General features: G+C 45.2%; 1 protein-coding gene across 2 annotated transcripts in view; it reads left to right on the plus strand.

The window, feature by feature from the left end:
- Positions 1-930: 930 nt before the first annotated feature.
- LOC138582074 (ras-related C3 botulinum toxin substrate 1-like) overlaps positions 931-13,363 on the plus strand; it is a 68,588-nt gene continuing 56,155 nt past the window's right edge. The window contains exon 1 of one of the 2 annotated variants that reach the window (XM_069653023.1): positions 931-1,472. In XM_069653023.1, coding sequence (XP_069509124.1) covers positions 1,432-1,472 — 41 coding nt within the window. In that variant the 5' untranslated portion in view covers positions 931-1,431. The remainder of the gene's footprint in view (positions 1,473-13,363) is intronic. The other variant, XM_069653024.1, reaches the window with a different exon arrangement.

Genomic DNA, 13,363 nt, shown 5'->3' on the forward strand with positions numbered 1-13,363 from the left:
CCATAAGGCCTCCCCATCCTAAGGGCCCACATCCAAAGTTGGGCACTCAGGTGGGCGCATATTTGGCATCTCAAATAACTTCTGACACCCAACTACCATTGTTTCTCTCACCTGTCCCGCTTCTCTCTCACTTCTCTTCCTTCGTCCCAACTCCCCCTTATCCCTCTCTACATTCTCTTTCACTTACTTCCATATTCGTCCCATTGGTGCCCAATTCCAGCTTCTGAAAAACACTTTCTCCCTCTCTCCCTCTTCTCCATAATAAATAGTCCCTACTCTGCTCCCCCCTTCGGCTAGCATGCCTTCCTGCTAACTCTCCCTCCGGGTTGTCTTTTCTGTTCTCACTGAAACCAACTTCCCTTCTAGCACCCTGTCGTATTCTCCTTTCCCCTCTCTCTTCATTGCCTCTTCACTGACCCCAACTCTCACTACCCACATCAATATGGTGCATTTGACAGCACATGTTTTATAATGAAAATAAAAACAAGTCATAGGATTTAAAGACAGCGCACTTCGTGTAAAATCTCAGAAACAATACCTCAACCTGCTGAGCTACCTTTGCAGCTTTCTGCTTATAAAGCTGTCACTTAACTATCAAAGAAGTTAATGCTATGTGTGGCTCTCAAAGCCAATATTTTTTGATCTGCAGTCGCATTGATACTTATCACAGTTTCATGGTGGATGTATAAAAGGAAAGTGAAAACTATAAACAGGTGAGGTTCCTTCCAGTGTTACAATAGAGAGCTTAGTGTGCAGCTGTCTCCCTTATACAGCGGCTCCTGCGGTTTCTCTGTCCTCGACATCCGTGTCCCTCCCCCGGTCTCCTGCGCGCCTGGCACTCCCGGCAGAAACCCTCCCACTCTTCTCGATGTACACCTACTTCAGGAAGTCTCAGGAGAAACATGTCCCAAGGTCCTCCAATCGGGTTCTGGGGAGGAGCCCATAACCTGTCCCCCACCCACCTCCCAGGTAGGAACGTTTGAGTCACCAGGAAGAGCAGCGGCAGCACTCCCTGCGAGGCACAGTCCCCGGACCAGGAGGCAGGTGTAAACAACCTAGCCCCCACCCGAGTCCCCGAACCCTCCCGTGGGCGGCGGGTATCCCGGTATCTCCCCCGGACACGCGTGGTGACCTCTGTGCGACCCGTTTGTCGACCCGGAAGAGTGTTCCTGCCCCCCGCCTTGCACAGTATCCCAGGCCCTGGTGTCTATTGCAGGCAATCCTTCACCTGAGCGCCCCCGTCTGCTTCCCCCCCACTCGAGGGAGCAACCTCTTCAATTGTTCCGCTCTCGCCTGCGCTGCAGCAGGCCCCACACACCTCAACAGCTGCTGAAACATCTGGTTGCTCTGGCGGTGACCCCTCCGGAGGCAGGCTATTGCGCCGACTGGACGTCTGTCTGAGACAGGGACAGCCCTCCGTCGTCAGCCGGCATGCAGGGCATTTCCATCAAGTGTGTGGTCGTGGGAGACGGGTAGGTGAAACACTCGTCTCAACGTTAATGCGAGAGTGGCGGGTGGGGCGGGTGCTGAGAGACGGCTTGGGGTTTGAGAGGGGACTGATATCTTCTGAGCTGCACCCCTGGCGGTGCACACGTGGTCTGACAGGGGGATGACAGGGAGAGGTCGCACTGTCACATAGCTCTCAACTCACGCGCTTTTGGCGGGTGGCACCCGCCTTGTAAACAGCTGACTAACCCGCCGAGCCTCCTGCGCGCCCAGTCGTTTCAATGGGCCTCTCACCGCCAAAAATAAAATCAGGTGTTTTCACCCGCCTTTGCGAAACAAATGGTTGAGAGCTATGCACTGAAAAGGGTATCCCCAGGAGCTCACAGTGAGTGCAGGTGGTCTCCTCACTGCGTGGGTGCGTTCGTGAGAGGGCCCTCCTGACTGAGCTCAAGAACACTGTCACCAGGTCACGCTACTGTACTGCTCAAACAACATCCTCTTGGAACCCTCTGTAGCACTGGAAAAGCAATGTTGGCGGGGGAGGCCCAGGCTGCTAGCTTGATATCATTGATATCAACGACTGCGTTTCTTGTCCTCCAGAATTCCCACAGTGCCATTTTGCAAGACCTGGGAAGCCAGTTAAATGGATCAGCGAGGGTAGGAGTGATTCTGAGATTTCACAATAGAGAACAATGCGATGAGTCGGAACAGGACACATGTAAAGGAATAATAATTGCTTTGCCTTCCCATCTTGCATTGCACTGCCCCGCATGTCCAAGGTGCATACCATAGTCATTATCGCACCCCATGACACCTACTACCCAGAGTACGCGCCTGTACACAAGTGTTTCCTGCACATAGAGCTGCTGCAACCAAATGTGTGGCTTGCTTGGTGTGTACATACAATCCCCGTGTACAAAATCGCTTCTGATTCGTGTCTACATGTTTTTGATTGTTTTCGCATTTGAGTTCCGTCTCTGTAGTCTTGTTTTTTTTCACTGACATGTGAGCAAATGCACATGCAAATCTGCATTCACAATGTGTGTTGACATTCCCTAAAGGGCTAAAGGTGTGCTAGAAATCACCAACATGGAAGCTGCCCATTTTTAAATATGCATCCCGAAAGGCAGGTTATTGTCTGGTCTGTGGAAAGGACATTGCAAAGAACATATTTCTTCATACTTTTTTTTAACATGAAAACGTCCATCAAATTTCACCAAACTTACCATACATGTTTGGATGCGGCCAGATCAGGTGCTCGCAATATTTGGGGAATCTTCATGGATAAGGTCAACAGTTACAGAGCAAAATGCGTCCTCTTTTTCCTCTGTGAAGTGTCATGTTCCCTTAGCTCTAGTGTTGCTTCTGACATATAGACATCTGAGTGAAAAAACACGCTTTAGAAAGAGTTAAGGGGACTACCTACACAAATATGATTAGGAGCCAAGATTAACATACACACACTCACTTCAAAGGGAAGAGAACAAACCCCAGTACTGCAAACACCGGGAATGCACATTATAAGGTAGCAGCGCACAGTGGGTCCAAATAAACACAGTCTCACATACAAAGACAGTCCATTATCATGCAATTTGAAGATACGCTCGCACTATAGCACTGCTTTACAACACCCTCGCTAGTCATAGGATGGATGTCAGCATCATACGTTTTAAAGCAAGTGTTGTGAAGTAGTGGTGTAGTGTGAGTTAAGGCTTAATCCATGTTGTGGTGGACTTGTTTATTCTTTGGAGAGAGCTTCTGCACCTTAACGCTGACATTCACAAGGTTTGTAGTTTTCTGCTTTTTGTAGGCAGTAACCTTAGCTCCATTTTCAAAACGTCTTATTTGCACACATTCCTTATTTTTAAACTGTGTTTCGCTGTTCAAGACAAATGCAACGTGTGCATTTAAACATGTGCATGCATGGCATGTGCTTGTTGGTAAGGGTCTGCGGCTACGGTGCTCCCTGTCTTTCCGCATGCCGTTTGCGCCCATAGGCCAGTCCTGTGCTTGCTTCTCCACTCCTCGGTGTTTTTACTGTGGAATGTTTTCCGTCGCATTACACGTGGACACGCCTCATCTGCAAACGCGGGTATTGGTGACTCCCGGCCTACTCTTCGTGTTTGTATTTAGTGATTTGTATCGATCTTTCTTAACATGTACATTTCTCAAGTTTGCCTGAAGTGATTTTTTTGAATTTTTGTGGCATAAACCTGTTTAACGTGGGGGTCCTGTTTGCATAGACTTGCATAATAGCCTGGCAGTTAAGGGGTTAAGATAACGGCTAGGTTAACGACCACAAATCTCAAAAGTAGAAGTAGACAATTTTGGCATATCTGTCCCGAAAGCATATTTTGGGTCTGTAGAAAAACAAATGTAAGAACCACATGTTTCCCCTAACATTCTTTTACTACATGAATACATTAATACTCATTGGCATACGTGTTTGCATGGGGGCCGCATCTGGTGGCGCAAAGCTATTAGTAGCTAATTGCGCATGCGTAGGTTTGGCCTTGTTCAATAAGTCAAATAAGCTATTTCCATCGTATGCATGGCCTGTAAACAAAGTTATCCCTTTCGCATGCCAGTAATAGATATTACACAGTGCCCCCACACCGTAACCGTTGGGGCCATTCTCTTTAAACTCCTGCATGTGCAATCCTCAATCCTAGGTGGCTGCTGGCAGGCAGATGCTTTACCCCAATATAATCATATGACCATTCCAGTTTAAATGTATTTAAACAGGTGATCCTGGCTGGCTTTTTGGTGTCTATTGACTCATTATTTCCCCAGTCCAAGTGACAAACGGAATGTTTTACCATTGAATAACTAGGACAAACACGCTATGGAGGAAGTCCTTGCCTCTCCGGTAGGGTGACCAGACGTCCCGGTTTTGCCGGGACTGTTCCAGTATTTGGTGCTCTGTCCCCCTTTCTCAAGATTATTTTTCCATTGAAAAATTCAGTGGTCCCGGTTTTTGGTATTAGGTCTTCATAGCTGACAGGCAGGAATGCACAAAATCGCACAGAGGAAATGCTGCTTTTTACGAATTGAGATTGTAGTTTGTGATACATTAATTATAATATGTGTTTATTCAACCAGTGACTCTTAAACCTCCTTCTCCTCCAACCGCGACTCAAGTGTAGTGCCTTGACAGCCACTGTGAAGAGTTAGTCCTACTTTTATGTTACTTGGCCTGTCTTGGTTTTTTACTTTTTAAATCTGGTCACCCTATGCCTCTGGGCTTCCATATTTCTCAAAGGGTCCTGATGGAAGAAACTTGCACAGCTGCGCTGTTCCATCACTGGCAAGGAAAGGTATTGTAAGATCTCACTGCTGATCTCCTGTAGTACCAACAGCTAGAGGAAACTCCTCATGCGGGGTCATTTCGCTTTAACAGAACTCTGACGAGGAACGTTCAGCTTGTGCTTGGCCTGTTGCCATGAATTTCCTGTTCCACTGGTGTTAAAAAACCATACTGTACATTCCTCACCTTCTACCGAGAAACTCACTAGCTATGCACAGAATCAAATAGTTCCTGCTTCCTTGTGCCAAAGCCCTTCAGCAACACACACACACACTCACGCGCGCACCCCCCCCACTCATAAGCCATGAAAAATGTCACAACTGCTTGATTTTGTTTTAAAAATAGGCAACATCCAGCCCGATTTTATTAACATTGGATGGACACATAAATAGGAGAAACCCTCGTCCTCCTTGGAGTGCAGCCGCTTACACGTGCCTCCAAGATGGCGGCCACCTAAGGGATGACAAAGGTCTTTTTAAAATTTCTAGGATGAATCCGACACTTGGTATGTGCCCGGAATCCTCCTACAACCCACACCAAGTTCAGTCACTCGACAGGCCATTTGTGACAAAATAGGAGCTTGCTCGCTCATCTTGTTTCTGCTTTGCTCAAAGGGCAAACCACTGAGGTATGAGAGTAGGTGCTTAAATACACAGATAAAAACGTTTTTTGACCTCTGCCTTGTTGCAGTAGTTCAACGTGCCTTGCTCTAGTGCATGGCTGAATAAAAGCGTACCAGTATGCTAGAAGTTGGTGTCACCGGGTGCCTCAACCTTTACAACCAAAGCCACCAAGATAAAAAAAACCTAGCTGAGTGGCTACTAACCAACTACCTGGACCGCACTCACTACACTGCTCTAGACAGTAGAGTCTTCAATTAATATATTATGTATAAACACTTGTCTGACGCTCCACTTTTTAAAAGAGCTTTACTTGCTTCCATGCTTGCACCACACGACTCTGAGCGAGCCTGCGCACAGATTTTTTTCTGCGTGCTCTGCGTATTCATGGATTTGTCCACATAAAGTAACGCCCACAACTCACCCCCACGCAAACCACACAACCTTTGTGCCTTCCTTTGCCCGACCATCCAGCACCCCTGAGAACTGCGTGCAAACACACATTAATTTGAAAGGACCCAAGTTACGATCAGCACCACTCAACTTGCATGAACCCAAGTTACAAGGTGCTGATCGTAACTTACAGAGGGCATGCAAGTTGCGTGATGCTGATCGTAACTTACAGAGGGCATGTGTTTGGAAAGATTTCATATATGTGCAATTTTCCCTTCATTTATGGACCCCTAATCTTTTTGCTTTTGTTTGGCTTTCCTATCCTGCCTTTTTCCAGTGGAGTCCAGCCTTCAGCTGAACTCCACTGGGATTTTGCTCACTTGTTGTGGGGAAACTGACACGCCCTTTAGACTGTCAGTACTGGGAAACTATGTATCCCTTAGTCGTTGACTATGTTGCCATTTCTTGGTAACTTTTGAACACTGCACAATGTACCTTATAGTACCGTGCGCTGGGCTCCCGTTTTGTTTTATGGCCCAAGATACCCTCAAAGGATTTTTAGGTGATTGTACGAGTGTGCCTGGGAAAAACTGGTGGCAGCAGTTACTTTTCATAATGTTTTACTTCTTTTTACTGGGTCAAACTATGTTTAGCACAAGTCTGTGGCCATGTCCGAAAATGTTTCCTGTATTTGGGCATGCAGCCTCCAGCAAAAACCGTTCTCTTTTGCGGGCTTTCTCCTGTCACGTGTATGTGCCCAGGAAGCAGCCTGGGACTGTCTAGTCCCAATCCACACTACTGGTGCCAGGTTTTCTGGAGTGCGTGAATGAATGAGAGACTGAGACAACGGTGGACCAGGATTGGTCCACATCTGGAATGCCTGCAAGAGACCAGATCTTCCATTAGAAGTCCTCGATTTTGGCGCAAAGCTAATCTTGGATAAGAGAAGGGGCTCTGCATCCATTCCAGGTCAATCACCTGTGTTCTCACCGAACTACAGAAGGAGCCAAGCCTCCTACACAAAGAAACAGACTTGTGAAACCACCAGAGACGCTTTGGAAGGTTTTGGCACCCTTCGCCCTCTGCTGTCCCATCAGACCCCTGCTTTCTTCTTCAATCAAGAAGGCCTGCCAAGGTGCTTTGCCCCTTTGGAGTAGTGGGGACAATTACTATCTGCACCCCTGTTTACGCATCAAATGAGCCCCTTCGGAAGTGTTCCTGGGCCAACCAGCGAACTGTCCAGCTCTACCTCATAGTAACCCGCAGAACCACTGCGGTCTCAAGTGCAAACCCAAGATTTGGGCCATCATCGCTTGTTTGCGGTCACGTGCTTTCTCCTGACAAATTTTGCAGACCTAGCTCCTCTTATTCCTGAATTAGTAGAGTATGCGTAACGCTGCCCGCATCCACAATCCCTGCGTCACTACTTGGTGGTGACGTCGCTATTGTTCCCTTGCTGTTCTGCTCTCCTGTACCCTGAAGCCTGCTGAACCAGAATTTTCTTCATATCTCCATTGGAAGCTGAGAAAAGGCATCTATCTTGTCACAGATGATCGTTCTCCACCAAAGCCGCTGAGAGCCGTAGCGTCGCAAAACTGCAGGACTCAAACCTACTAGCGACCTCGACTAAACTGGCAAAGTTTGGTTTGGACTGTTCCGAGGGCGGTGAGTACTTACATTACTTACCGGTGACCACCTTGCACAACCAATCCCTTTTACGCAGAAGTATCTCTTAAAGGTATTTGAACTTGACTGGGTTAGCCTGTGCTCCTAGCTATTCTCGCCATTTCGCCAATTCTCACACCTTGAAACGCTTGTGTATAGGTGCGAAATAAATGCGATATCATATCATATCATATATCATTTGAACACTGCTTTGCTGCCAAGGGCAGGGCCTTGATACTTGAATAGTGGTAAACAATTCTTCATTGCCTCAAGCCCCTTTCCAACTTGCTGCATCCCCTCCAAGAAGACCCGCTTTCACCTTGATATGCACATTTCTGGCGACGTTCTGGCGATGTTGCATCCAATTGCGTTTATTAATGAGTCCCCCCCCACTTCTTTTTTTAGGACTTGACCCCTGATCAGAACCGGTAGTCTGGCCTCACCCCATCCCAGTTCTGCAGCACATCACCCACCACCCCCTGTGTGATAGTTGTCTCGGTCCTGCAATAAGGTTTACAATCTGATTGATTTGGCAGGAATACATTAGCCTGATGCACGTGCTTCTGGAGCTGAATTGCCATGGGCCACTCAATGTTTTTCTCCACAAAGGGTCGTCTAGCTGGTGTATGTTAGACTTTTTCAATAATGCACATCACGGTCTGATTTCCGGCTAGATGGAAAAGTACACTGTTCTTCACTACTGCTCCTATCAGATGCCTCACTAATGTCTGTATCATCAATGTCCCAATTACCTCCTCCGTGACCTGCCATCTTCCAGCTCTCCTTACTTGCTCTCCTCTCTTTTGCTTCTAAGCCCCCTCTAAAATGCATTCTATGTGATCTGCCTACCTTTATTTTCTACCTTTAGAGTCCTTCTACTTTACTTGCACCCTACTGTAACCCCTGCTTTCCTGGCCCTAGACCGGGCAAGGGAGTGTTCATTCCCTATCTCAGGAAATTAATTACTACATAAGTCTAAGGGCAAGCACATTCTGCCCAGGGCCCTATATCATTTTCACACAAAACAGACAGAAAATCTTTGAGTTAATAATTTGTACCGTCTACATCTATAGTATTCTATTAATTAGTACATATCCCTGTTCAAAAGAGACTAACTATCCCTCAGTTGGATACTGTCTCCCTAGTCAGGGCTGGTGTGCCACCTGTCTAGGTTGTCTCTCACTACTTTTACTGACAACTAAAAATAAGTGAACCCTCTAGGAAGTCAAATATACCTTTTATTACTTCCTCATAGTGTGTCTTATACACTAGAAAAAGAACAACATTTAAAACAATCTTTTTGTATTTTTTTAAAAAAAATTGAAATAGTTTTTTTTTGTGTGGATCTATTGCCACAAGGATTTTTACAGGATTGGTCTGTTCACTAAAATGATATGTTTTTTCCGAGCTTGCCAAATATATGCTTGTCTCTGGGGTTCAGGTCATCACCCTGAGCCTTTTTTGTATAGTCGACCAGTTTCAACAGGATGGATGTTAATATCCACTTTATGCAGGACTTAAACCTGACGTAACTAGTCAGGCTTCGAACTTAAAACAGACAACATTATTAATTTGTGTCTAAATCTCCTTCTTCTAGTCGGGGGAGTTTTGTCTCTTGTTTCCTATGCAAGCGTCTTAGTCTCGAGACACCCTAAAAAGGGAATATAAAAAGGGGAACCATCACTGAGTTGTCCTCTATCCATTCTATCAAAACATCAATATTCATATTGCATCTAGGCTGTCTTACCAGTTCTTGATTTCTTCTTTTTCTCTTGTCTGGGGGTTTCCTTAGTGGTTATCCCCCCTGCTTCTTGTCCCTGTGAGTGGATGAATAGACCGTATCCCTGATGTCATTCGGAACTTTTTTTCCACCCTACATACTGGTATCTTGTAGATGTCATTTCATAGGGATAAACTGCTTATCAGTATGCTGTCTTCAGATCATCTGTCGGAACTTCCATCTCAGTCTAAGTGATTAGCTGTTGACTGTTAGTCCACTCTGCTTGGATTGTTCAGCCTGCTCGGAAAACAAGCATCCAGGTAAGTGATGGCATAATGTCTCATTATTCACTCTAGCATGTGTGGCTTGAAGTTCCACACATTGATAGGTGAGTTTATCACCAAGCCTTTCTTTGTAAGGTAATTGTTTGACTCTTCTTCCTAACTGATACCACTGCAAGTTGTAATACATGTGTAAACGGTCTCTAAATGTACACAACTCTCTTTTCCATTTCAGTGGTGTCGCCCTAAATTAGCCTCACATTTGGTCACCTTCCACTTGTCTTAGTTTTATAATCGGATGTGTTTGTACATCAATATTCATTCCCAAACAGTTGCGATCATCGTGATGTACAATATTTTTTACATATGACTATCTACTCGTATCACGGCTACTATTGTCAGTCAAGGTGGTCCTGCCTGTAACGACTTCTCACCTCGTATCTGTGTAATGCACCATTTTGCTTCCGTCTTGCATCTCATGAGTGGTTTCCCCATTCACTCGCATCCTGCATTGAGTCAATGGCGGCACCCGCGTAGGTAATAGCGGCGTGTTTAAGTCATGTGATCGCGAGGGCTTTTTGGATAATTGGCTAGTGCTCTTTTTTATCTATGTCTATGTGGTACTCGTACTGTAAACGAGTTTCAAATTATATACATCACGTCCATGACTATTAATCATTGTGGTCATATTGGCTGTTGGTTCATGTGGTTACCCATAATACACAGATAAAATATATGTACTGATTTTTGTACATGCAGTACGGGTCACTCTTGTTACAATAGTTGTTTTTTTCTCTTTCCACTGCGGCCCTAATGCATTCTGGTTCATGTAGTTTCCCGCATAGCACATCATTCACTTCATGCAAACCTATTTATCTACAGAGACCCAGTAAGGTATACTGTATACTTGTTACTTACTTTGGGTCCCGCCGAAACCTACATCGCTTCGGACTTCTGATACCCTACACCCAAGTATACAACCTCATTGTAAACCACCTGTAAAATTCTAAACTCTCCACCTCTTGCCTCTCAGTCGTCTGGGTATTATCAGTAGCTGCTACAACTGAATACTAGGAATCTGACCACGCAGGACACCCTGCAAGCACCAAAACCAGTAACTACTACCATAATCCCCTCCCCAGTTACCTGCATCCATAGCCCAATTACACACCCCACCCACCAATGTACAATACCCCTCAGGACAGCCCTCCCGTTATAAGAGGAACACCAGACCCAACTGACTGAACAAAGACACACCCTTGAAAAACATCCAGACAGAACAACGTAAGAGCATGAGAACCAACGGACAGAACAAAGTCCCACTGACCCAAGACCCAACTGACTGAACAAAGACACACCCTTGAAAAACATCCAGACAGAACAACATAAGAGCATGAGAACCAACTGACAGAACAAAGTCCCACTGACCCAAGACCCAACTGACTGAACAAAGACACACCCTCAAACAGACAGACAGAACAATTTAAGACAATTAAAATCAACACTAGCCTGGCATGAGGCACCACCATTGGAAACTAACCCTATAAACCTAACACCAGACCAATTCCTCCCACCTAAGACCAAAATGACCCGACACAGAATTGGATGCAGAAAAAGAGAAAAGGAACACGGTACAAAAAACTCAGATACACAAGCTCAACTGCCCCCAGCAGAAGATGCCTTCAATACAGAACACACGCCGCAAAATAATACTATCGACAGAACAAACATTGCAAGAGAAATATCCTTATACTAAACACCGTACCATGAACCAGCCAAAGAACCTAAATACTCCAACAACACCAACATTTCCATATGGAAAAAAACCTGTACAACGGAACAAAAGAAGATGGGACCCAACAAGAGAATGGGATGACACCAACCCCCTTATTCCCTACATCACAAGAACAGAACGGCACTATCAATACCCACATGAAATGACAAGAGATGAAGAAACAATAGCAGTCAGCAACCCAATTATCAATCCCACAGACCGATTGAACGACAAAGCCACCTTCACAGAACCTCTACCCCTCGGAGGCAGCATAATAGCACCCCAACTGAACACCCACAAACCAAAACCGGGAACAAAAAATAAACCAAATGACACCAAAATATACACTGCAACCTAATTAATGCAAGATCAATGTCCAAACACGCCACCAAAATATACAACCTCCTAAACCTCCTAAGTGATGGAGGCAGTCGCATCCTTTTCGTAACTGAAACATGGCTAGATGACAACCACAAGATCACCCTCAATAACTGCCTGCCCGATACCTTCAAGTGCATCCAAGTAAACAGGAAAATCAAAAGAGGTGGTGGACTGGCAATCACACCTGGAAATTAAAGCAGAAGACCCATTAAACATCAACAAATGTGAATCCCTAATCATACGTCTATCAACAAATCCCAGAACAAACCTGAAATTCATACTGATATAAAGACCACCAACGTGCAATGCAGCCTTCATAGACAACTTCATAGAAGCAATCACCAACCTAGCTATTGAGCTTAACCAACTGATTATCCTCAGAGACTTCAACATCTGGTTTGATGAAGAAACCACAACCTCACAAAAATCTCTTACCAGCCAACTAACAACAATGGAAATACATCAGCTGGTCAAAGAAGCAACCCACAAAATGCATGCTCTACCTTCCTGAACGAACCTGAGATAAACATGGGGCTTGGATATATGTTTACGGGAGGGACAAAAAAAAAACAGTCTCTGCTCTCTACAAAGTCATAATGCAGTCTCGCCCTGTAGAGAAACATACGGCCAGAAGCAAGTGGGAGCAGGATTTGGGGCAACAAATAGATGAGCAAGAATGGTCCCAGATCTGCGCATTAACCAAACAGATATCATGCAATTCCAGATTCAAACGAATTCACTATAAAATAATACATAGGACGCACTATACTCCGTCAAAGCTCAAACGAATATGACCTGCCACACTGGGAACCTGCCTGAGATTTAACATTGAAGACGCTAATATATTTCATATGCTCTGGGCATGTACAAAACTGAGGGGATACTCGACAGAGATCTGCAATGCTATAGATGGAATGGCAGATCAACCGGTGGATTGGTCACCGAGGATATGTCTGTTGGGTGCAGTGGGGAAAATAAAACCGACATGGCGTAAACTGTTGAACCTGAGCCTATTAACAGCCAGAAGAGCAATATTAATGAAGTGGAAAGACTCATACCCGCCAACCAAGTCGGACTGGGACAGAGACATGATATGGACTAATGACACAGAAGAATTATATATAGACTCAGTGCTACCCTCCTCCAGGCCCAGAAACATATGGGCAAGGTACAAACAATACTTGGCGGACATGGCAGAAATGGAGAACTCAGGCTCAGAAGGAAACTAATTGCTTATGCTGTAAAGTTGCTAAGAGGATTGTATAAATGTACGTGCATTGCCTGTGTGTGATGATAAATAAAGTTTAAAAAAAAAAGAAACAACCCACACGGCAGGACATACAGTGGACGCAATCTTCGCCAACTGAAAACTAATTACCACGGCACCACTGATTCAGGTCCTCTGGAGCGACCACCTCATCATCCCCTTCGTAATCACACTGCCCTCCCCAATAACCAAGAAACAAGGAAAACTACAAATCATCATGAAAAGAAACTGGCGAACAATAAAAAACTCCAACTTAATGGAACGACTGGAGATCACCAAACCACAATGAACAGCCATGGGCGAAGCTGACCTAGACGCTAAAATAGATATACTTCACAACTGGATCACCACAACAATTGACAAGATCGCCAAAGAAGAACTTTTCAATCCATCCCGCAAAAGAGCAACAGCAAAATAGTTTACACCACTACTAGGCGCCATGAAAAGGAAAAAACGGAAACTAGAACTAGAATGGAAGAACAATAAAAGACTGCAGAAAAAAGTTCAAA

The sequence above is a fragment of the Ambystoma mexicanum genome, chromosome 3q, assembly GCF_040938575.1.
Source record: "Ambystoma mexicanum isolate Mex_15411 chromosome 3q, UKY_AmexF1_1, whole genome shotgun sequence".
NCBI lineage: Eukaryota > Metazoa > Chordata > Amphibia > Caudata > Ambystomatidae > Ambystoma > Ambystoma mexicanum.